This window comes from Cylas formicarius, unplaced genomic scaffold (assembly GCF_029955315.1).
Source record: "Cylas formicarius isolate icCylForm1 unplaced genomic scaffold, icCylForm1.1 PGA_scaffold_10__41_contigs__length_53128322, whole genome shotgun sequence".
NCBI lineage: Eukaryota > Metazoa > Arthropoda > Insecta > Coleoptera > Brentidae > Cylas > Cylas formicarius.
In genome coordinates, this window is record NW_026844214.1 from 15,034,932 (window position 1) to 15,061,632 (window position 26,701).

A 26,701-nucleotide genomic window follows, 5' to 3' on the forward strand; every position below is an offset into this window, starting at 1 on the left:
GAACCTTCAATCGATGCCCGTATGACATATTAGGGGGCTGGTCCGGGGACGCGGTGTCATGGGCATGCCGATTGACGTTATGATCCCCAAGATGACCTTCTTTGACAAATGGACCTTTCTCTTCCCATCAAGGGAAGAGTGGAGAGAGGGCAGAGTTGGCTCCTGGGATGGACTTGTCTGGTACACGGACGGGTCCAGAATGGAAGATTTGACCGCAGCGTACTGCGAGACAACGGGATTCTAGCTTGTCGGTCCCTCTGGGTCAGTACTGCACTGTGTTTCAGGCGGAAATTTTCGCTATATTGATGGCGGGCAGAGAGGTGCTTCGGCTCAACCACGGAAGCAGGAGCGTATTCTTCTGCTCTGATAGTAGGGCTGCATTTACGACGCTGAACTCAGTGCGCACGTGCTCCTTGTTGATAAAGGAGTGCAAAGGGGTACTGAGGAAAGTGGCCGAGGCGAGGAATGTCACGTTGGTCTGGGTGCCGGTTCACACCGGGATCCGGGGCAATGAGGCAGCTGACGCCTTAGCCACTTGGGGATCGCCCCGTGCGGGAGCTCGCAAAGCCTGGGTGACGGAACGGGCCGCGGTGGTCTGGAGAGTTGCTCTGGGAATGAGGAAGGCGAGGCTTATGATGGATGGGCCCGCCCTTCCTCGGACCAGGGAGCTGCTTAGACTGACCAGAAGGGAGTGTAGAGCACTAACAGGGGCCTATACAGGACATTGCAGGCTTAGGAGTCATCTTTGCTTGCTTGGCATTTTAGACGACCCGGAGTGCAGGTGGTGCATGGAAGGGGGAGGGACCCCGTATCATCTGCTCACCGTGTGCCCTGCTTTGACATGGGCAAGTTTTGAAGTCTTCGGAACGGCCCTGATCGATCCGGGCTCAGTGTACGGTATTGGGCTAAAGGAGTTGCCTTCCTTCTATAGGAGGGCTGGCATTCTGGACGCACTCTAGCGCGGTCTGGGGGCACAACGGGCCCTGAGGCGCCCCCCTTTAATACCAATACCAATACTAAGCAGGTGGAAGTGGAACAAGTAGTGATGGCAACAAGATATTAGAACTAGACGAAGAAGGCATCAGACATTACTCTTGTATATTACAAGTCACGTCATCAGGTTTTGCGATAAACGAAAATCAATTTCGGGAATATGCGGAAGAAACTTCACGTAACAACGTAACAAAGATCTTAAGTACTACAGAGAGCATTTTTCCAGAAAAGGTCCAGAATTGATACCAACCAAGAAAAATAAACTTTTTTTTTTCTGAAGCTTTGCATCTGCTTAAGGACGATAGTCCAACATAGGCAAAAAGTGAACCATCCGATTCCTAAGAATAATAGTATTGTTAATAATTATCGTACTTATTAATTTAAACTATTTTTTTTGTTAATCATTATTTTATTTGCTTAATAGAGTTTAATTAATTTTTGTGGCTTATTTTCTACTGTAAAAAATTAAAATCAAACAATCAGAATTGTATGTCACCAGCGATAACGAACATTTATTTTCTATGGTCCTACTCTTTTTCGCAAATTCTTAGGCCAGATGTTTTAATGCTCATTCCTAAAATACTCATACATGCAAATAATAAATAAGCCTTCTAGTCTTTTCCTCCACCCTGTATAATTTTTTGATGGTGTTTCATTTCATACCAAATTGAGTTTGTGTCTTATACTAGTGCATTTTTTGTTTATTTTAAACAATATTATTTATCTTATCGAGTAAAATTGTTATTCCGAAGCCCACTGTGCGCCGGACGAATTTAAAACGGCGATCTGTCAAATCTTGTATCATGAGTGCTGTCCACATCTGTGATCAGTAGATAAATTCTAATATTAGGAAGGAGTAGTTTGTTTCCTGCTTTGTTCCTCTACTTTTTTTCCAGAAATGGTAATTTTAGACGATAATTTTTATGACGCGTCTTTCAAATACTGTTACGAAAAACTAAACAATAAAAAAAAAAACCTTTAAGAAGACTACACTAGACAGACAGGTGACGAATATAAAGCGCAGACCAACGTGAATTACTTGGTCTAATCTGTGGTATATAACAGAAAGAAGTTTTGGCAAAACAGTAAACAAATAAGCTATACATTGTAAATTCCAATTGCATGCAATAAAATGCTTTTAAGTACCTGAATACGGGTTAGTATAAGTATTTAAGCCTCCGTTTTTTAAACAGTTAAACCATGAGTTGAGTATTTTTACGTCGGAAATATGGCGGACGCTCATAGCAGCGACGATTCTGATATCGAAAATCAAAACGAGTTTGCTGGTGTATTAAGCAAATGGACTAATTACATACATGGCTGGCAGGATCGGTATATCGTGTTGAAAAATGGTACTTTGTCGTATTACAAGAGTGAACATGAACGGGGTTACGGATGCAGAGGTGCCTTATCGCTTGCTAAAGCTGTTATCAAGGTAGGTTTGTCATTTGTTTTGTTTCATTAGTCGATTGTTTTTATGTTGAAGTTTTGTTTTCATAATTTTTCGCTGTCAATCTAGGAATTTCCTTTCTTTTAGCCACATGAATTTGATGAGTGCAGATTTGATATATCGGTTAATGATTGTGTTTGGTATTTGAGGGCAGAATCGGTTCAAAGTAAGCAAACTTGGGTAGATGCTTTGGAAGCCTATAGAGTAAGTTCTTGCTATTGGTTGGAGCATAAACTAACTTTAATCAATTTATTTGTATTGAAGGTTGAATCTGGTTACGGTACTGGCTCTGAGACCAGCCTGAAAAGACACGGTTCGACAGTTAGTTTACAATCAAACAATCAAAGTACAGCCTCCAGTAGTAGTTTTAAGAAAAGCTCGAGAAACTTGAGGGAAAAACTCGCTGAACTTGAAACTTTCAAGGAAATACTTTGCCAACAAGTAGATACATTGCAGAAATACTTTGACTACTGTGTTGAAAATGAACAAAAAGGAGACATGTCCCATAGAGGTTATTGAAAAGGAAGGCATGTGTGCCTATTAATCCAAAAGCTTTGTTTTAGAAAATTTGCCAATCATTGATTTCAAAGGTGAATCGATAACTTTTAAGACCACAACAGCTGCTGTTATTGATACCCTGGATCATTGTGCTGAATTGGTTGCCCAGAGGGAAGAATCTTGGAGGAAAAGGTTTGAAAAAGAGAAGGAACGGAGGAGGCGCAGTGATGATTTGTGTAGAAAGTATTTTGAGCAAATGAGGAAAGTGAGAAATGTGCATCCTGGACCAGATCTGGAGGTATGTTGAAGTTACTGCTAATGACAATTAGATAAGAATAGGCGAAATCTTTTTTGCACAAGTTTCTTGACACTTTAAATTTTGTTATATGTTGCATAGGGTGGCAAAGTACCTTGCCTCTCTTATAACAACTTTGTAAAGTTCTAATAAATTTTCCATAAGATCAATAGATAAAAATAATAAAAAATAAATATAGATGTTTTTTTAATTAAATAAAAATTAAAAATATTTTTAGTCATAGGTGTACAGGGTATCCCATTTTGGACACTTTTTCAGGGTTTTGGTTTTAAAGATAGACAGTCACAGTTTACTCAGTACTGTGCTACTTTTTTGTGAAATTAAAGATGCCCTCAACAAAATTATCAGAGCCCTCTTTGTTTTTGAGATACAGAGTGAAATCCAAAACCTCCCCCATATTTCCGTTGTCTTTCAGTTATTGAAGAGTTTAAAAAGAGTTCGTATAGGATTTTTTCTGAAGAATCCAGTGGCATTAGTTATGAAGCAAACATATATTTTTTAAATGGAACATCCTATATACAATTTTTTACATTAATTGGAAATCATTTAAGTTTTTCAAGAAATATATTAGTATAAAGTTGTTTAAAAAAAAACAGGAGGAAAATATATTTTTGAAAACTAATAATGCCTTATTAATATGGTAAATATTATGTTATTGGCTATAACTCAACTATTAAAAACAAAACAGAAAATGCCTCAGACACTTAGGAGACTGTAAGTTTTATTTTAATTAATTTTCTATAATAATGCAATGAAAATGCCCAAGAAGCTTTGGAATTATATTACCACAGGTAAGGTTTTTGTAGGAATATAGTCAGTATAATTTTTATATTACAGAAATGTGTTTTGTTTATATTAGATATTTGCTTCTCTGAAAATAAATCTAGTTAGGTACCATTTATTCAACGTCTTAAAAATTATTTGAAGAAGAATAGGGAGTAAAGAGAAACAAATGCATTAGGTTACATAGAAGCAACACTGTCATCATCTTGCAAACACATAGAACAAGCAGTAGGGGTACCAAAATTGACTGCCCAAAGAATCAAAAAAAAAAACAATCCATACAAGTTTAAGAGTTTACATCCTGGTGGTGTAAGAGTGTCGGATGCAGTTTTGCCACTGGTATTTGCAACAAACATGTATCAGTGAGATTTGTAATGGTCTGACAAATGTTACTTCTCAAGTTTGGAAATTTTTAATCAGCATGATATAGGAATTGATTGACAGAAAACCACCATTTAATTTTTGAATGGGCCCAACAAGGACGGTTTGGGATTGGGGTATCGTGTTTTATTTTGGTACAACGAATAGCTTACCAAATTTATGAAGGAGGTCTTACGGCGCATAAGTACCTAGACACTCTGGAATGTGATATACACCTTCAGCAAGAAAGACCATTTTTAGAAGACAACTTCCCTCAAAAATGGATAGGTACCAACAGATCTGCAAGATGGCCTCCACGATCTCCGAATCTCTCAATTTTAGATTTCTTTTTATGGGAATATATGCAAAATAAAGTATATAAAACACAATGCGAGTCTGTAGCAGAACTTTGAGGGGCAATTGATTTAACATTTAAAACTCTAGGAAGAAGACTAATAATTCTTTTAAATGCCATTTAAAAAATAAGAAAAATATGTGAGTTTTGCATTTGAGAAAATGGTATCCCATTTGAACCTGAGTTCTAGATATAATATTAATATCTTAATATTCTTTATAATATAATGTTATTTTGTATTAATTAATGCAATAATGGACTTTAATAAGTTGAAAATTATTACATCATCTTGGCTTACTACTACAAATAAAAGAAAATGTGAGAAAAAAAAAGAGCTTAATTTTCAAAACAACTTTATACTAATGTATGTTTCTGAAAAGCTTAAATGATTTTCAATTAATGTAAAAAATAATATACAGCGTGTTCCATTTAAAAAATATATGTTTGCTTCATAACTAATAAACAGTTAGAGTAAGTAAATTAACAAACTATGCCATTGGATTCAACGGAAAAGATCCTATAAGAAGTTTTTTTTAAACTCTCCAATAACTTAAAAGATAACAGAGATATGAGGGTGGTCCTAAAATCGATAGTTTTGGATATCACCCTGTATCTTAAAAACCAAGAGGGCCGCGATAATTTTGTTGATGTCATCTTTAATTTCACAAAGAAGTAGCGCAGTGCCGCGTAAACTGCAACTTTCTATCTTAAAAAATAACTGGATACCCCATAAAAGTGTCCAAAATGGGATACCTGGTACATAAGAGCGACTCTAAAAAAAATTGATTTTAATAAAAACTTTTTATATATATTTGTATGTAGTCATAGTTGTTCGTATTTTAAGGAAACATCAAGTTATAGGGAGAATTCAGCACATCTACAAAATTATCTCACACAGGATTCCTTAGTTTTACAAACTTAATAAACTTTAAAGTTATCTTTCCTTTTTGCGCAAAGAGGTTTCCCTATACCTATTTATTTAAGTATTCTGTTATTATTAATGTTGATTAATTTATAATTCAATTTTATTAATTATATTTGCAACATTTATTAAGTACTCACAATTGTTACAAATAAGTCAAATATAGTAGGTACTTCGCCATTTATGAGATGGTTTATGTAGTTATGGCATAACAATCTTCTAGAAATCTCATCTTGCGATGCTATTTAAGACTGGAGTAGTTAATCATACACCCTCATAGCTACTATTATCTAGTTGCTATAGGAGAAAACAAAAACATAAAAAATTGGATTAATGTGTATGAATGAGCTTTTAGTTTATTCATAGAGAGAGCTTAATATATACACAATGACACACATACAGAGTGTCACACGTGACACGATAGAAAGAAAATCAAGGGACAACTTATGTAGTAAACTAAAAATGCTTAAAAAATCAAATCACAGAATGACAAAGTTGTGCGGAGGTGGCGCCATCAATCAAATCAAATTTGTCCATGGAGCCTGTGATTAAGTTATTAAGATATTGGGAAGTGAGTTCAACAACATCCTGTAGAAAATATCGTTTTCTGCCTTAGGCTCTTGGTTCTAATTTATGATCCGCCACGATTTGACGAAGATGCCCCCTCCGCAAACCAGAGAGCTCCAATCTAACGAGAGTCGACAGTAAGCGTCGGTAGTATGGTCTATTCATAGATATAGGAAAGTGACCAATTGCTTTTGAATGGGATTATCCAAGGGTGGTCATTTGTTGCATTGTACAATGCAACAAGATTATTACCTAAAGTTTCGGAATTTAAATTCAAGTAAAATTGTGGTCCGTAATAGAAAATAATTTTATACCTACCTGTGTTTAATATTCTTTGGTTTGGTATACTACTTAGTTTAAGTTTATTCGTAATCATTCTTGTTTCGTGTATAATACAGCGTGTGTTGAATCGTGTGCGAATTATGCAAAATATGTGTATGTGTAAAATATAGTGTATCTCAGGAGATGCTCCCGCCCAAATGTCGAAAACACTATTTTATTGAGACTAAGGAAGTTATAAACAAAGTTTATTTGACTCTGATTAAACTTGGTGCCAGCAAGCAAGCAAGAAATGATGCTGACATTTTCTCGAGTGTAGATGGAAGTAATCAAGATATAATACAGCGTGTAAAATTTACCAGTTATACGAGGAAGAAAGCGTGTCTACATTAGATATCTTAATTAGGGGGCTTGAAAAAGATGAAACCGGTGTTAAATGTGGCAAAACTACCATATGGAAGTGTATTCAACACATGGGTTTTAGATTTAAAAAAATTGACAAAAGGCAAGTTTTAATGGAATCTTTTAGAATTTGGAAATGGCGAGTGGAATATCTAGAAACAAATAGGATGTACAGAGAACAACAAAGGCCAATTATTTACTTGGATGAAACGTGGTTCGACACTTATGATACCCCGGAAAAGGATTGGGTTGACTCAACTGATAAGTGTAAAACAAACGCGCCATCAAAAAGAGGTAAAAGAAAAACTATTTTGCATGCTGGCTCTAAAGATAGTTGGATTCCAAATGGACTTTCTCTAAAGATTCTTCTCTGGATTACCATGAAGACACCACCGCTGATTTATTTGAAGCTGGTTTAAAAACAAACTAGTTCCAAACATTCTTCCTAATAGCGTCATTGTAATGGACAATGCAAGTTATCACAGTAGACAGTTGACTAAAAACCCCTCCTCATGTGACACAAAAGCAACAATCCAAAACTGCATGTATAATAACGACATTTATTTTCACGAAGATTATACCAAAAAGCAATTAATTAAGGTTGTACCCAGGTTGAACCTACAAAATAATATATGATATGATAATTTTGCAAAAAATCTAGGGCATACAGTTTTAAGACTTTCACCTTACCACTGTATATTTAATCCCATTGAACATGTTTGGCACCAAGTGAAATCTGCGATTCGTCCTCAAACTTATAGAAACCGAAGTTTTTAACATCCCTCCACAAAGTTGGGCAAATTCTGTTAAGCATATAGAAAAAGCAGAACAATCCATCCATATTGTAAATAATATAGAACAAATAATAATTAGAAAAGGCGGTGATAGCGATAGTGATACTGATATATGTGAATAATTTAAAGTAATTTAAGTAGGTAATAAAAATAATTTGTAATTTTATTTAAGATTTAAATTAATACATACATAAATAAATAAATATTGTTTAGTATCTTTCCTAACAAAACCTCAAACAATTAAATTCTAAGCAAAGTACGGACCTGTTTGGCCATATTTCATTCTTACAGCTTGCCCGGCTCTTTCCTTAATTCGTATCAGTTAGTCACTTTCTTATATCTATGAACAGGCTTTACTCCCCTCTTCTATCGTGACCTTGCTTTAGACTGACACATTTGTATACCAACTAATAAACAGGTTTTTAGAAAAGGAGAATTTCCTTTTAAAGAAAGAAGCACATTTTTGTGATTATTATTTTATTTATGCAATTTAATATAACGAAATTGATTTTTAAAAATAGATTGCGGTACATTTTACATTCCGTTTATAAAACGTTTGGAATCCTCCTGCGTCGGTTGTTGAACTTGCTTGCGTTTCACCAATCATCCTGTTGGCTTCTTCGGAGTTTAACTGAAACTGGCTTGCATTTTAGTTTGTAACTGCTTATATATTGTTTGATGGGGGAGGAGCTAAAGGACGGGCATGAACATTGTCTCGGATGACTGATTCTCATATTGGTGAAAGACCTGAGTCGCGATTAAGATTGTTTGATTGCTTATATATTTCTATAGATTCTTCGTTGGCAGAAGAATTGATTACATCCAGGAACTTTAGTTTTATCGGGGCTGAGATACATTTATGGCTCTGTAAACAAGAGAGTTAATAACAGATGATTTTTGGACGGCGATGGTGATATGACAATGTATTATGGTATCGGTCTGTGTGCGTAGGTTTTCTGTAAAGAGAATGACTCAATCTTAGGTCTGATTTGCTATTGATGAGAACATCTAAGAATGGGGGATTATTTTGGTGTTGATTTGGTTTTTCCGTGCGCTTGGAGAATTATGTTCTAGAGGGTAACAGTCAGGCATTTTTTAAATCATATAGCTATTAGATAATGTAATGACCTGGAGATGCTAAAAATTGATGCGCTAGCGGCATCGATTTATTCGTTGCGAACGGAATGATTTTCGGCACATGCCTTTAATAAATTTCACACATTAACGTACATTTTGCGCCATCGGTTTTCACCAGGATATTTAGATATTTTAAAGAAACATTATTCCACATTAAATTTCATAAAAAAAACGGACTGCAAAATGATGTACTCACCAATTACTATCATCAGGGAAAGAGAATAGACTTATGTCCATGCCAAAATGACACCGAAGTTCTCGACATAATTGAAACAATAATTTATAGATATGAAAATAAAATAAAAGATGACACTTCCAAAACGTCGGATAACCTTTTAGACTAATAAACAAACGAGTCCGAGCCTCTTGACATTTATACCCGGGACCTCCGATTATGCGCTTAGAGAACGGGGTTGGTCACTGTCGCCTCGCGTTACATTGGGACTCTCGGATTCAATCACGTCCTGTACTGGACTTCGTGCTGATTAGTGATACGCGACAGCTTGACCGATAAGAGCGTGCGCGAATCAAAGGCAAAGATACACACAGATACACGACTTGTTTGTCATTATTGGGGAATAAAAATAGCGATGTTTTCGCACTCCCGACCTCACTTTTTTCGGTCGATTGACTTAAAAATCTAGTGTGCCATTCTTGAATGGCGGTGACGCCAACGGTTCAATAATTGCGAAACGTTGTATTAGAATTCGCCATGCGGGCAAGGCATTTGCCGAATTGGTCGGAAATGTCGCAATTCAACGGGGATCGCACGTTTGTTTCGTTTTGGTTGGCCGCGCAACGGCCGTCTCGATTCGGCAATGACCCGCTGCCGCCGCGCCGTAAAAGTAAAAAGGACGCCCGTCATAACTACGGTTTACGATAAATAGATTTCGGAATGCGTTTAATTATCGTCGACATCATCGAGCACGGCGATGATTGGTATCCAGTCGCTCTCGACTCGTTATCAATCGCGGTCGATACAAGTGACTCATACGGTCGCGCGAAACAGTCCGCGTTCTTGTTTGTTTTTTTTTTGTCGTTTTTGAAAATGAAGTTCCGAAAATTTAGGAGGGTACGTATGCTATGCCGTCGGACGTATTCCGTTTGTGCTCGGTGCCAAAACTTTTTTTTAACAACTTTATTGATTTCGAATATACATTATCTTTTTATAAACACCTAAATCTCTAAACTGGGCCAGATATCATAACAAATATATTAATGATCGTGAACTAGAATAAGAATCGACGCTAGATTTTTAAATAAATAAATAAACTCTGCACTTGTATCTTCATCATAGTCGCAGCTAGAGTCGCAGTCATAGTCCTAGTCGCAGCTAGAGTACTTCATATTCTTCGCAGACTACAGCACGCAATTTGGAATAAATCCCTCTTCTAATCCATCGTGAATTTTGGTGATGCCAGTTAAATTACTCGTCCATAACAAGACCAAAATATTTCCAAGACGCTACTTTTTGTAAATCTATATCATTAATTTTGATTTCATAACTACCTATAAGTTTATTTTTTATTTAACACATGTTCTATCAATACTTACATACATTTTTAAGGGCCATTGATATTATAATTCCTGCCGCAAGTTTGCCTGTACATTTTCAACCACGATGCACCAAGTCGCAGTTGTATGGCAGCATTAATCAGAATTATTGAGCGACAGACCCAAATATGTAATTTAATTTCATTTTGGAGATTAAAATATTTTTATATTTTTTTCAATATTTTTAAAAAACAATAATAACAATTTCTTTCTTAACAAGTAGGTACTTCAGTGAAAACCGCGTGACAGTAAATTTATTTTATTTGCGATTCGTATGGCGTAAATATACAGGGCGATCTGTAATAAATGCGACAAAAAACAATCCTTAGTAAAATGTGTTTAAGTTTAGATCTCGAAATTATTATTTCTTAATGGTTCAAGCCGTTTATGAAAAATGGACATGAAACTTGAATTCGGAGGTTTTCCAAGAAAGCGAATACGAATATAATCTATTTTTTTACATAACACCCAAAAGTGCTAGTGATGATTTCTTAAAAAGAAGCTATACTACATTTATTTTGATGAACCACACCGTTTTAATAAATTTAATTTAATTAATTTTAATTCTTGTGGATTCCCTTCTCCAAAAGCTGAAGAATCCAAGATTTCATGTCGATATTTGACAAAGTTATTTGTTCCAAACGTTAGTATAGCCATAACGATTTTAAACAAAATGCGATAGTAGTTGAAAAAAATAAAGAAAAATTATGTTTTCAATCGGCGAATCCGAACAGAAACAAAAAATATATAAAACGCAGTGAGATCTTTTTTTTTTCTTCAAAAACGTCAACAAAATCGGTAAAAATATGTTTTATTATTAATGAAAAATTGATACCTTGTATTTTTTTGGAAACAACAAATTAGGATACACAACTTTTAGTCATAGAATAAACGAAGCAATTACCTCTTTCAATAGAAACACCCCGAATGCCATAGCTTAGCCAAAAAGAAAAACAATCTGGACTTTTGAAAATTTTCTCCATTCCTCCATTTCTTCAATTCACCCCCTCTCTTGAAGAATTAATTTTGGTTTCTTCCTGCTGATCTTTTTCCCTTTATTATGAGCCGAAGTAATTCATCTCTTACCACATGACCTAAATATTGAATTTTTTTTTCCTTCATGATCTTCAATAACTCCTTTTGTTTATGTAGGCGTTGAAGTTCCTCGTTGGTGATCCGTTGCACATAGGGTTGACCGAAATAATTTTAAGAATACCCTGCTAGTTATATTTTGCTTTACGTCGCCGTCGCTTCGTTCTGGGAACCAGATGCAATCGATATCAATATTGGGATTCCCCGAATCGCTAAGTATTATGTTCGGATATTCCTAAATAAATAAATAAATAAATAAAATATAAAAATAAAATACATATAATTTAATAATAATAGAAAGCACTCTACAAGTGCAACATGTTATTTAAGACATTTTTTGATTAGTCAAGTAAGAAATGGTCAATTGACGATCAATTAAGAAGTGGTCATTTGTCCAGCCCCAGCACTAGTTGCACACATGAAATTCAAAGCATTCATCTGTAAAGGTACAATTCGAAAGCTTCTTTTTTTCTCTCGGTCTGAGAGTCTAGAGCCCAGCAGTCGCACCCATAGAAAAGTAAGAAAATTAAAAAAATGTTTTTTGCAACCCAGTGCTAAAAAAGATCGAGAGCCCATTATCATCTCTATTTTATAATACAACTCGACGATTTTTTGGTCCAACATTTGGATCAAAACTATAGCTGGAATAAAAAAAATACGTTTTAAAAAATAGGACATATTCGGAAATCAATAACTGATTAAGCATATTGTTATTTCAAAAATAATATTTATTTATTAATCACGGACATCTCTAAAGCGGTTAACAAGATCATTACCATTTTTTATTGAATCGCCCTGTATATCTAGTAGCTATGTGGGTGACATAACTCGACAAATACGGTGTGTCCTATTTAAAATTTTAGTTTTAAATTTCAAATTTCCCGTCAAACCGTTCGACCGATATGGATGACAAATTTGGCCTGTTAAGGCATATCTCCATTTCAAGTTATTTGCGTGGCCCGATATTAATTGATTTTATAATAACGCATCGGGTGTGTTTTTGAGGTCAGCTAACCCTAGTAACCTAAGGGATTCGGGCTAATTACTAACTCGTGCCGTTCACCTGTTTAAAAAACAGCCACCAATTAATTAATTAAAAATTAAAAAAATTAAAAATAACCAGGTTCCAAGTGGTAAACTAAATAACTGAAGGGAACATACTCCTGTATCTTAATCAGCTACATCTGACTAACGCATAGTTGATATTGAGACAAATATTATTTTTATTTTGGAAATGAGGATCGCGAATAAAGAATAATGATTTCTCCGTAAAAAAGGAGGACTACATTTATTTCGCTGACTCAAAAACAGTTCATTAGGAATGGGTAGGCTATGGATTAGCAATGAACACATTCACATTGACAGCGATATTCATTTATCTAATTAAAAGATCTTTTAATGTTATTATAAAACAAAAAAAAACTTTAAGTGGTTAATATGCTTAGGCATAATGAATATTTAAACAACATTGTTGCAAATTCTCAATGAAAGTGTAGGACACAGCATTGTGCCCTAAGATTCAATCAAAAAAAGATCATCAAAATCAAGCGAACGGTTCGTGAGAAAACCAATTTTGAAATTGAAATTTTAGTGGCCGGCTTTTTAATCAGGTGAGTGAATTAAAATTGGAAATGTCTTGAAAATGGTGTATTTTATCGAAATAAATGCACCTTTTTTACTTAGAAATCACTCTATAATAATCTTTTTAAGAAAAGCAGCAAGGCTGTACTATTGAGTACAACTAGTGCCATCTATTTATTATCTGAAAAAATAGAATGTATTCGCCATCTCCAACAGCCACCGAATCGAAATTTTTATGTCCATATTTCAAAAACTGCTTGAGCTACGCCTTGTATTAAACAAATGAACGACATTTTACGGACATATTTGACTCAATATCATTATTCCCACGAGTTTAATCTCGGAATGTCGAATTCCTTACGAACCACCCAGTTTATTTGGTAGCTATTAACCTATTAACTTCCACATTAAAAGCAGCTCTTTAGTTAGACTTTACAGGCTTTAAAAGGTATATTTTTAAAGCTTAGAAAAATGTCGTTACTATGCAGCGTTACAGGTGATAATGAATCCTTGAAACTGCTGTATGTAATAGGTTTTAGTGAATCGGTTAATACACAAAAAAGTTATAGTAAAAAATGGCTGTTATCTTAATTGTTAATAAACGTAGCATAACATTCATATCCCAAAAGAAGTGTCTTAGGTCTTAAAATCATTGTCATGAAAATTTCAAGAAAAATATTCAATGTTTTCTCTAATATTAGTCTGTTATTAATGTTTTAGTTTTCTTTTTAATTGTTTAATTGAAACGATCAATTCTTATTTTAGTATTGTCCAAAAATAAATTATAGATATGGAAAATGATGCTATCGAAAAGCTGGATAGCTAGAAGTAATAGCTGATATTTTTTGACGAATTAAAAAAAATCTGAATACGACCAGTGTGAGCGGAGATGTCGAAGAAATCACTGTAGCTTTATTTCAATATGTATTCATTAACAATTAAGAAAACAGTAATTTTTCATGGTGTTTTGGGATAACTTTTTTGTTTATTATCCGATTCACTCAAACTGTTTTTTCGCACCTAGATGATAGCTGGCATTTTTTGGCGAATATTTGAAAAAACACTGTAGCTTTGTTTATGAGGATTCTTATTATAACTTTTCTAAGCAAAAATGCCAGATCGTTTTTTTTTCGAATTTGTTGATGTGCCAGTCAGTAGTTTTGGTTAGCCGCAGTTCTTTCGACTGTCCGTATGTGCACAGTGGTGGGAGATTACGGTTGACTTGAAATTTGGTAGAAATGTAAAACTCTATCCGCTGTTAAGTGTCGTTCATGGGCAAAAATCACGAAGTTTATGAAAATTGCCTTTTTTGAGGATAAAAATTAAATGTAAATAAATAAGAAACAGTGAAAAATTGAGCTTTTAGGTTGCATGCTGAAGGTCGCACCGAACGCTACAATTTTCATATTTAAAGATATTGGAGTTTGACGTGATTTTGAGGTTAGATCGAGTGCCTATTTGAAACGCATAAAGGATGCATGTACAATTCTATTCATTCAAGTGCGCGAGGAAACTATGCGCTCTGCGGGAAACGATTTTTTTGAAATGCAAATCCGCGTCGCGCACAGCGTGGAACAGCCCCACTCGCATCGACAAGATTGCGAACGCAATATTGTTCAATATGTTCTGCTATTGTTTGTTATCAATTAAAGAAATAGCCATTTTAGACTTGTTCATCCTATAACTTTTTGTTTATTTTGTAGGTATGAAACTTTTTTTTAAACCACGCTATCAGCTACAACTCAAAAATAATGTTTTTTCACACTTAAATTGTTAATAAACAAATAGTTGTCCAACTTTCAAAATGAAGCATTGGGTACCAATACGTTCCTACCGTTGTCCTCCATGTCCCAATGTCTAGTCTAGTGTCAATTACCAATGCCCCAATTACTAATTCCTTTTGATTATATACAAATTCAGCCGATTGTGCTTTTTCAAATGACTATTATTAAGACTTGCGTGTGGATTTTAGTAGAGCTGTTTTGCTGTTTGGTTTTTATTTTTCGAAAATAAAGCTACTAAAATAACTTGAGAAACACAGAATTTGTTCAAAAAAAAACTTAATGGTGCACATTTTTTGTCAAAAATGTGTTTTTAATAGTTTCACGACTTGAGACTTCTGATGCATACAGTAGTTAAAAGGAAAGTAGCAGCAAATATTGGTTTATGAGATCGTAAACATAAATAAATATATCGTTTGTCATTAAAAATATTTATTTATGTTCAGCCTTGGTTGAGTGTGTTAACAAATCGTGTTAATATTCCGAAGGGGATCGTGAACTTTATAGGTTGGTGTTTTACAAGTTGACACCTACTAACCCAAAATGTGCTCCAAATATGCCTTAAAGCATTAAAAAATATATATAGCTTTGCACTATCCCCGTTTATTTTTACAATAGGTTGTAAAGTTTATAGACAAACACGATCGTGTTTATAAACAATTGTAAACATGAATTTAATAGATGTTTATATAAGTGGAAAATATTTGTTATAACTACTGAAATTTAGTTTTGTGGCCAAATTTTCGAAAATTAACGCACCATCGAAACTCAAAGTTAATTTTCTCTCCAACTGCTTATACGATTTGGATATACTCTGGTAAGGGCGTCGAGGTACACTATTGGGAAAGCGGATGGCCTAGAAATTAGAAATAAAAAATTAAGTAACTCGGCCAAAAAATGCTGGCACTTATTTTCGAGTTTCTCAAATGGCCAGCAGGGGGCGTAGTCTTGTATTTTAAAACCGTTTTAAAGTCGAAACGACTTGAAATATTTTTTGTTTAATTCTGTTTGTTCTATCTTTTCAAGGAAAGTGGTGGGAGTGTTCGAATATTTTCTTAAATAATTGTCCGTATCTCCAAAAAGTTTTAACTAATTTTAATGAATTCAAAGTCGATAAAAGGCGGTTTTCTGGGCTATCAATCAAGGGACACGATTGTAGTGGTCGAAAACCATATCTCAATATCTTTATCCTAAATTGACCTCAAATGCGAATAAAAAAACTTAACGCTCAAAAAAAAAGTTGGAATTTTTGAACATTTTCTACTTGACGGGTTGTTATTAATGTCTAATTAATTAAAACGCTAATTTTACTATTAATATTTATTACTTTTTTTACAATTTCGTCGAAGGGCACCAAATTACCCCGTAGCGTTTAATCACTTATTTTTCTGCTTTTTACAAAACTTCTAGATTCCTCCTGCGTCGGTTTTTGCTTACTTGAAATTGCTGACGTTTCGCCAATCCTGTTGGCTTCTTCAGAGCTTAACTGAAACTCATTCAGTCAAGCTCTGAAGAAGCCAACAGGATGATTGGCGAAACGTCAGCAATTTCAACTAAGCAAAAACCGACGCAGGAGGAATCCAGAAGTTCTGTAAAAAGCATTACAGTAGCCTGTGGAAGTTTCTTTGAAAAAAACCACTTATTTTTCTATTAAAAATCACTAACTCAGTCACTAATTAATTGTTGGATACTAACTTTTTACCTATTTCCAGTTTATTAAAATACGATAAACCTTTTTGGAGATATCGAAATGTATTTAAGAGACTATTCACATTAGAATTTTTTTGAGGAACAGTTTTAAAATTCAAGAAAATATTTTCGCCCCCTTGATGGCCATTTTAGAAACTGAAAAATAATTTCCATTATTTTGTCTTGACCGATGTAGTTTGACATTAAATTCCGTATTCCCAGAAATTGTGGCAAACATTGAGTATGAAACTGGTTCTTCGTTAAACACTCTGTACATTCCTAAAACTTAAATTTAAATAAGAAGGATTATAACACTATGAAGGTTTGTTTAAGTTACAATTTAAAAAAATGTATTTCCAAATCGAGTCATCAGTTCGCGAAAAAATTAACTTTGAAATTGACCCAAATTTTAGTGGTGCTTTAATTTTGACGCGAAGAGTATAAGTGATGATTTTTTAAGTCATTCATTTACATATTTATTTTTTTTAAGTATAGGAGCGTTGTATGGAAAAATGAAAAAAAAACATCAATTTTTCCTTTCTTTTTATGTATCAGGAGGGACCCCACAGTATACTTGCCGACGATGAGTTCTACGACGCCATAGAGTCGGGCTTGGACAAAATGGAAGAGGAGCAGGAGCTAAGAGAGCTGCTGAAGAGCGGACAGATACCCATCACACCTCCTCCCATTTCTCCCGCTTGTCAACACAAACTCTGGCCTGAAGTATGTCACTCGGAGTATCTGGTTTAAAATATTTTTGTGAAAAACTGTTTGCTCCTACTTACGCAGATCGACAGAGTGGTAAAACAGCAGGTAGCGATGGCTCGAATGGGTATCGGGGAGTGCGGAACGGGGTGGCAACTGTTCGCTGAAGACGGGGAGATGAAGATGTACCGCAGGGAGGAGGAAATCGACGGCATGGTGGTGGATCCTCTCAAAGCGGTGCATGTGGTCAAGGGCATAACGGGTCACGAAGTTTGCCAATATTTCTTCGAGCCAAAGTATAGGTATGACTGGGAAAGTAAGTGTGGTTGATAATTCCATCATTATTTTTGGCCATCTTTCACAGAGTTCATCCTCCTTACATGGCCATGCTGAACCAATTGTTTTGTGAATACTCTTCCTATTCGTCTTATTATTTCCTCATTAGGAATCTTCTATTGTTATGCACACTCTAAATAAAAAACCCTTTCATCTATTTTTATTTTCTTTTTTTTCCCAAATTGCCAGCACTCACTTTCATATATATCATAACCGGTTCTACAATGGCATTGTAGTCATTTTTGTTGTTTATTTTATTGAATTATTGCCTTTTTGCCTTTTGCCCTTGCTGTATTCTGTCTCTCTTTGTTGTCCTTTTTGCTGAAATTGTAGTGCCTGGAGATTTAAACTGCCTAACCTTTTAATTTGGTGAATTTTTAGCTCTACATCTTCCACTTCTCCTATTTTTGGATACTCCGTTTTCCGCAAGTTCATATTTATTTTTTTTATTCTTCCATTCGTTTCCTCAGCATATAATCCGCATCCAAAGAGGCTACATCCCTTTTTAGATGTCGGTAAGCAATTTGAGATAGCATTTCCTATTTTTGCTGCATTTTGGGAGTGCACACATAGGTTCCACATGCCTTTTACGTACACCACCGCAATGACTAACAAACATAAAAAGGACTATATGAGAAGCGGGGGATAAACCGCAAAGGAATTATGATGCATGAAGGAGTTCCAAAGAATTCCAGTGAAATTCTAAGGAATCTAAGCATCGAAAAGCATTTTTATATAAAATTAAGCATTACAAAGTAGTACAACCACAAAAGGGTAAAGATCACACCTAAACATTCTTAATAATTTTCTTTCATTTTATTACCAAAACCTAAGTAAAATCAATTAGGTATGATTAAAAAAAATTTGTTCGTTTTATTTTAAGTAAGACTGATATTATTAATTAAAAATCAGGGCAAATTTAATTCCAATAAAAATTACATTAATATTGCATGTGCCTAAAACTAAAAAATGGGCTTTATAGGCTAAAGATAGCGTTAACAGTTACAATTTATATTATTGTTTTAAAAAAAGCATCAATGAAGCAAAATCATATTTAATTTTGTTCAAATCGCTAGCGTTTCTTTTATTCTACAACGTTTTTTTCTAATTGTATAACCCTCTTCAAGGAAAAACGACGCGACGGCGACGTAACTCACAATATTAATAAATATAAACAAATTGATACAAAAAAATTTGACCGGTTAATTCCACAACCCTATTCTTAGCTTAGCTCTGCGGTTTGACTCTCTTTTGTAGGACTATGCTCCCAACAATGTTACAAAATTGTCATTAAGATAGTTATCTCCGTCATTTTTGTTATTTTTTTTTTGAGTTATTTCCGCCATTTTTGTTATTTTTTTTAGTAGTGATTATGTCAGTGGTGGATGCTCAGACAGGTTCTATGCAAAATGTTTCTGAAGTATGTGACTACACTTCAGGCGGTAATTCTTTGACTGATTTTCAGGTTAAAGGTCTATATAAATATGTTTTGTTTTCGTAGTTACTTAAAGAAAATATTTTGACAAAAAATGTTCCCTAATGATTTTAAAGAGAAAACTGGTATAGTTAAAAAACGATAAAATTATTTATTTTGATATTTATTAATTTTTTTTATTGTATTTTTAAGTTACCCCTCGGATTTGTAATAAAATCAGCTAAACTTTAAAATCTTAAAACCATTTCAGTTTCTTTGAAAATTGGTATATTTGTAGAAAACTGGAAAAGAAATAACTTTTTCCAATAAATTTTTTCGATATTTTTAAAAGACCTATTTTTTTTTCAAATTTTTTGTTACATTTGGTTTTATAATATGTTTTTCTTTTCAGCCACATTAGAACACATGACCGTACTGGAAACGATAGCCGAGGATACATTAATTTTTCATCAAGTTCACAAGAGAATATGGCCGGCTAGTCAGCGGGATGTTGTTTTTTGGTCCCACTTAAGGCAGTTGCCGAATGATCAAGACAGGGAGGGGCCAGATATGTGGACCGTGGTTAACAATTCGACTGAAATTTCAACTTATCCGGTAAGCTTCACAAGCGTGTCGTTTTTGCGTGTATTATTTTCATTTCAGGATTTTCTGATCTATTAATTGTTCGATAAAGTTACCAAAGTCACTAAAATTGCTCGATTTAATATACCAACAATGTTTTTTCATTCATTTATTAAATCAAAATCTATCTACTGATTTTTAGGGTCTAATATTTTTCTCCAACAAATTTCCACTTTTAGGCCATCAACCAAGTCAGTTTTTTTGTTGTCTGGGTACTGATCATTTACCCGAAGAGGCATTAGACTTTACAAATAAATATTTTTCTACGCTCAATAATTTAATAGATCAAAACTTTTCTCAGAATTAAACTAGAAACTTTCATTTTGATAAAACTGTTTTTAAATTATGTAATATTCATCTTATTTCAATAACTATAAATCAAAAGAGTCTTGACTTTTTAGCCTTATGAAACCACCATTGCAATAATCTAACCACCAATCTCAAAATATGATTTAGTACCAGTACAGTCATAGTACAAATAACTACAGATTACATTACATAGAACACATGAATATCGTACTATATTATAAAGATTACTGGCAGTTCTTCTTTATCAGGAAGAGCATTAGAGAATTTTTAAAATTTTCTGTCATAGGTTAAAAATCATTGGATACATTTGTATTTCCAGGCAAACTCAGGCAAATGCGTCAGGATATTCTTGACGGTATGTCTGCTGTGTCAGACTAGAGTGATACCACCAAAGGAAGGCACAGCTTTGTCAAGAGATAATGTTTCATGCAAAATAACTTACTGTTCAGTGGGTAGGTTAATCGCTAAATATGTGAACTGCGCACTATATTTTATCTTATCATAAATTTTCAGTAAATCCGGGAGGATGGGCACCGGCGTCCGTTTTGCGGGCAGTTTACAAAAGAGAGTATCCAAAGTTTCTGAAGAGGTTTACCGCATATGTTAAAAATCAAACGAAAAATCAAGCTATACTGTTTTAGCACCGAGATGAGAGCTTTATTGTTTTATAATTTTTGTTTTAATTAATAAATGTTATTTTGTGTTAGGCCAGTGTTTCATTTTCCCTCGTCTTTTTAGTTTTTTTGACTTGATTATGAATGATATTCTTAAGTAACACTTAACTTATGGCAACGTATCAAGGATACAGTACAAAACCAGCGACTAGATTTTTTTTGTTTAAAAAAATAGCGACTTACACTCAACAAGATTTCATATTTTAACTCCTTGAAGGAAAAATTCAATTTTAATTTAATATCCTTATTTATTTATTATTTCGCCCTTATTGCCAGAACTTTAACAACAATTATTACAAGAATATTTATCTATATCTAGTAATTATATGCGAAAAATATATAGATATATAGATTATAGATAATATAGAAGCTTTAAATTAGAATATTACAGCTCAGGGTACTGATATTTTTGTCTAAGGAGTCACATAAATCTGATGCACTTAGCAGCATTTTGCGCCATTTGTGCACTTACTGAACTCGTTTTATCGCAGAAAATTTAATCGGATCTGGGCATATTTTGTTAAACATGCAATCCCACCATTTTTTAAATGTTTATTTCGAAAGTACTTTTCTGTGTCTACAGATTAACGGTCCTAGTTCGGGAGAGTTAAGATAGGCTTTATTGGTCTTTACGCCACTTATTGCGATCCGATGGTTATTGTCAAATGAACTAGACATTGCCCTTTTTGAACTGCTCCCATTATTTCGAGAAATGAATATTAGTGCCAATTAATTCTGCAATTCAGTATGCTATTACCTTTGCTCCTTTAGCCTGCTCAATCTACCTGAATCTGCAGCAGGTTAGCATTATTCGTGGCACCGTTAACGGTTTTGGTAGTGCGTGATTTGTAGAAAATAGCCCCAAAACAATATCTCAGGACACTTTCGCATTGTACCTTCAAACTAGCAAAAATTAAAAGCGCTCTCTATGAAAGAAATATTAAATATTGCAGAAGGCTGAGTATCAGTAAATCGCTTTGCTCGCAATTAAACTCGTTTGTCAGGAAGTTGCAATCATATTATTGCTAGAGTTCTGTTATTTAATATTTAATCGGTAAGCTTTTCGTTTAATGTTGATCGGATGAAACGCTAAAAGCACTGATGTCAAATCGCGAACTATTTTTTAAAAAAATACCAACAAAATAACGAAATCACTCCAAATTTTAATTCCTAAGTACATTAACATTTTTTCCTGCAATAAGTGTCGCTTGAATAAAAACCACGTCTAAATTGTTAATTTTAAGACACGTAAAAATTATTGAAACACTTTATATTGTAAAAAATATTTTAACAACAAATATTAAATAAATTTGCACTGGGCACGCGATTCTAGATATAATATAATTAGGCCGCTTAAATGAGTCAGAACTAACTACGTAACTACGTACATTATCGTTTATATATTATATACATGAAAATCTAAAAATCCAAATTTAATTGGATTAATGAGTTTTAGGTACTAATGGATTCCTTCCAGTGGCGTAAATACTTTGTACTGATACAGTTTGTCGTCGCCATATCCGTAAAGAAGTTTACCGTTCCCGTTTTCATCATAATATGGATAACGATACTTTGGCCTGCAAATACAAAGAAAAATTCACTGCTGCACTGTATTCAGTTTTGAATGATCAGTGAACTCGATCTAAACTGGAATGAGGGCGGCGTGCTAGAAACGTGAGGCAAATTTTACCTTAAGAAAACATAGCTTGCTCATTGTTTAATTACGATATTTACTAATATGATTCTTTTTAAAATCATTTACATATTATTTGACGATCAAACAATATGTTCATTAAATATTTGCAAATAATAAAATGAATTTTAGGTACTTAGAAACCTCAAATATTTAGATTCTAAGCGGCTAGTGGCAATTTTTTCATAAAATGAAAGATGGCACAAACAGAAATCTCATACCTATATTGGAATTTTAGTTACAGGATGATTTTGAAAGTTTTGCAATTTTATTTTGCGATATTTGTAAACTTATCGAGAAGGTGAAAACTGGTCTGGATAGGTTTTTTTTGACAAAGGATGTAGTAACGTAGTCAGTCTTTTTCTGAACTTGATAAGTTTTGATATATGTATAACCCAAACTTGTATTTTTTAATGGAACACAAAAAGTTAGTGACCTGTCAAAATAAACTTATACATAATTGTCATATTTTAAATTATAACATAAACGGTAATAGAAGGACTGAAGTCAAAAATAACAATAATAATTATAACATGTCCTCAGTGTTTCACAACAAAAATATATTAGGAAACGGACCCCTTTTTTCGCATGGTCTACTCAAAAACAAAATGAAAGATATACGTTTTGCATTTGAAATGCTCATAGCAAGCCTAATAAAATTATTAAAATAAACACAGGCTATTCCATTAAAAAAAATACAAGTTTAGTTTGTATATTTGTGAATTTCAAAAAAAAAGAAAACTGACTACGCCACTACCCAGACCAGTTTCACTTTTTCAATAAGTGTACCCATAACCAAACTAGAAAGGGTGTCTATGCAACATTTTCAAAAACACTCTACGTCTAAAAATCGAAAATAGCTATGACATTTCTGTTTGCGGCACCTTTCAACTGATAAAAAATGTAGCAACACGGTAACTTTGTTATTGACGGAGATACGCCGTAAAACCATCAAATAAGATAAAATTAAGACTTGTTTACTACAAATCTGTAAATCTAACTAATATTTTTTATTTTTTGAAAAATACTAAAACCAATCAATCGATTTAATAATTTTAGTGAATACATGAAAATACGTTATTTATATTATCATATTTATATGTTTTAATTATTTATTAACTCGATGACTTGTTATTTATTCATAAAACAAAATCAGATCATGTAATACTTTGGTAATATGCAATAAATAAATTTTCTTTTATAACAGCTTCTTTTAATTCTTGAACCTCGTATATATATAATACTGGAGTTAATCTTGGGTTTAGGTTTTATTTAATGTTTCGATCACAATCTGAATTTTTATCAAGAATCTAAAATACATACAAATATTAAATAAATTAAACATTTCATATAAAAATATTTACTTACCTTAGTGATATTTTTACTAATTTACAGCTTTCTTAATTTGAACCCTTTCTTTTATTGCTATTTTTTGATAATTATTAACTTAGGTTAAAAATAATTTAATTAGAACAAAATATGGTCAGATTTTTGCAGTTATTTATTAGTTTATGACATCTGTTTCGGCAACATCGTGCCTTTATCAAATATTTATATTTATATGTATTGTATGTAATGTATATGGTATTTCATAAAGACACGGTGTTACCGAAACAACTGTCATAAACTAATAAATAAAATAATGTTCTAATTTAATTGTGTTCAATGGATTGTTATCAAGTAAAAGCCACCTCAGTTCAATTGAGTTAAAATATTACTTTCTAAATTTTGATATTTATGTAAAACAGTTGATGCGTTTTTAGTACATTTTTGTCCAATTATATGTTTTTCTAAAAGTTGGCTTGTCATTCCAAGGTATTCAACATACAACATCTGACTTTTTTTAACTGGAATTTTACTTGTCAATGGAGTAAAAACTGATTTTATTAATTTGTGTCACACTGTGATATCACATTTAGAAATTATATGTTTATTTCGCTGTTTAAGCATGTTTATTTTCAGAGAAATGATTTTCAAATAAAATTTGTTTAATTTTTGATAAAATTTCTATATAGATGTGGGTTGTGTAGCACGGTTGGTTACCAATCTTACAAATGAATAAAATCAATTTTTACTGCATTAAAAAGTGAAATTCCAGTTAAAAGTAAATTAATATATTCAATACCTTGTTTAAATTGACCAAAAAAATATATTGGAATGACAAGCTAACTTTTGGAAAATCGTATAAATGGACATAAATATACTAAAAACGTATCATCTGCTTTACATAAATATGAAAATTTAACAAAACATGAATTTAATTTTCAAGAAACTAAAATTTTAACACAATATAATTATTATAAAAAATTAGCAATAAACGAAAACGAAAAAAAGATAAATGCTCTCAATAAGCGAAGAAATATTAGTAAGCTAAGATATTAGTTAATTCAATTTTTCCACAATTTAATAACCTATTCTAAATTAAAAATCAAATCCAATTATAAAAACTGTTAGCAACTAATAATAAACTTAAACTTCAAAGCCAAAATATTAATGACAATTATATCATATTTGTATTTTCTTATATTTATATAAATTGTTTAATTTATTTAATATTTATACCAAACATTGTCACAATCAACAATAGTTACAACCACTTATTTTAAAGAAGGATAAACGATTTAAATGATTTCACAGAGTTTCCTGAGGTACATGACTTAACAAAAACCCAAGCGGATACCAGAATTGGACAGTAATATTAAACAATCGCTCATTACACTTATTTGCCTTTAATATTAACATGTATGACAAAGAAAAGAATTCTTATTACTACTCGTCTTCGTCTAAATAAAATTTCCTTCAAAATTGGTATTTTTCAATTTAAATCGAGTTCACTTTCCTTTCACACATTTCACATACCTTTCGAAATATTGAAAATTTGGTGCTTTCGGTTGCAAAGCGTTCGCATAAAATAATGCCCAAAATGTGAAGATTATCTGAAAGGAATTTGGACTTTTAGTAGCTAAGGCTTTATAAGTTATTTTTCTCTTAATAAAATTAGGTATTCACTTACAACACATATACCTGTGAAAATAAATTTAAACGCAAATAAAGATTGCATGATTTAACTTTTGAGATGTCTGTATAAATTTTATATCGGAGAGTCTTAAAAATGTGAGACATATAGGTATAGCGGGTCTCAAAGTATATCATCTTGGCGTTTGACAAATCCGGTTTACCATATGTCTCGAGTATATCACTGCGAAGAATACTATAACGACTTTAAGATTGTCAACAAGATATTAGTGAAAACTGGTTTCAAAATTATTTTTTAAAACATATTCCGCAAGCTACAAAAAGCACCAAATTCATCTAGTGCAAAAACTGACACTCAGTAGTTGTACTTTGAATCCAGTTACAAGAAAGGACATATGCTATTAAAACATAACAAGTATGTGATAGTATAGGTGAAATAATGGAGTATACTATTTTATGTCTTCCTCTTTATCAAGGCATATGCAACCTCTTAGAACATTTGTGGCACCAAGTAAAATCAAATATAAGAGCAGAAAATATTATTTCTACTTTAAGTTCGAGTGTAATAAATTTAATTAAAAAAGTAATTTTATAGCACATTTTAAAAATTGAAGATTCTTAAATTTGCATACAAAATAACATAGAGTCCATTATAACGAATCTTAACGTCGACTCTTGTTTTCATTTAATTTTTAATAAAAACGTACTTGTATAGGTGATTGTTGATAATTTGTATATATTTAGTGTCATTGCATTTTCCATTAGTATTAGTGTGATTTTGTTACATCTAAATGAAAATAATATATTTAATGTTCATATTTTGAGCCCGTCTCTGATGCTCTGTGTTACCATATCGACAAGACAGGTGTTTTATTGCCGTCGACAAGTTATTTCGATAATTGCCGTCAAAAGTCAAGACGATATACTGCAATACTAAGTATACGCTCTTATCTAATTTTAAGCTATTGTTAATAATTTTTTTACAAAATAAAAAGCTAAATTTTTAATTTATTAGTTATAAATTAAGCTCCTAAATAAATACTTACCGCCAAGAATATTTTATTCACCATAGTTTCTTCAATAACTTTTCCCGCTAAGAAAAATATCTCGTGGTTATGTATTTTGACCTACGTTTAAACTTTTAAACCAACTGCCTTCGATAAAATTTACAGTAATAAAGCGCTATGTCACCGCTTCCAAAAGTGAAAGTCGCAGACGAGGTAAACAGTTTCCCTTTATAAGGTATACGGGTTGTCCAGATTTTTTGTTGCGATCCAGTATGTTATTGATTATATGGACACAGATCTTCGATTGAAAATGCGCTCGTTTAAAAAAGGAATTGAAAAGGAAACGATGATATTAAAATAAGTTTGCTGGTAAAGTATGTCTCATATTTGAT

The 26,701-nt window shown here is 33.0% G+C and overlaps 1 protein-coding gene and 1 long non-coding RNA gene across 4 annotated transcripts; one reads left to right on the forward strand and one right to left on the reverse strand.

Moving 5' to 3' along the window:
* The first annotated feature begins 1,750 nt into the window (after nucleotides 1–1,750).
* Nucleotides 1,751–20,665, forward strand: LOC132706110 (ceramide transfer protein-like). 3 transcript variants are annotated; one of them, XM_060677237.1, is made up of 10 exons: nucleotides 1,751–1,894; nucleotides 2,187–2,428; nucleotides 2,531–2,647; nucleotides 2,708–2,954; nucleotides 3,007–3,239; nucleotides 17,109–17,276; nucleotides 17,343–17,574; nucleotides 19,421–19,623; nucleotides 20,279–20,411; nucleotides 20,473–20,665. In XM_060677237.1, the coding sequence occupies exons 2-10, from the start codon at nucleotides 2,222–2,224 to the stop codon at nucleotides 20,598–20,600; spliced, it is 1,668 nt and encodes a 555-aa protein (XP_060533220.1). In that variant the 5' UTR covers nucleotides 1,751–1,894; nucleotides 2,187–2,221; the 3' UTR covers nucleotides 20,601–20,665. The 3 variants fall into 3 exon arrangements, with proteins under 3 accessions (XP_060533220.1, XP_060533211.1, XP_060533230.1); XM_060677228.1 differs by lacking the exon at nucleotides 1,751–1,894 and having other exon boundaries at nucleotides 2,004–2,428; XM_060677247.1 differs by lacking the exons at nucleotides 1,751–1,894; nucleotides 2,187–2,428; nucleotides 2,531–2,647; nucleotides 2,708–2,954; nucleotides 3,007–3,239 and adding an exon at nucleotides 9,737–9,928.
* Nucleotides 20,666–21,480: 815 nt separating this feature from the next.
* On the reverse strand, nucleotides 21,481–26,507 carry LOC132708130 (uncharacterized). The gene is made up of 3 exons (XR_009619837.1): nucleotides 26,349–26,507; nucleotides 25,186–25,262; nucleotides 21,481–22,210 (listed from the first exon to the last, which is right to left on the reverse strand). It is a non-coding gene; the product is annotated as an uncharacterized LOC132708130 (long non-coding RNA).
* Between the last annotated feature and the right edge of the window lie 194 nt (nucleotides 26,508–26,701).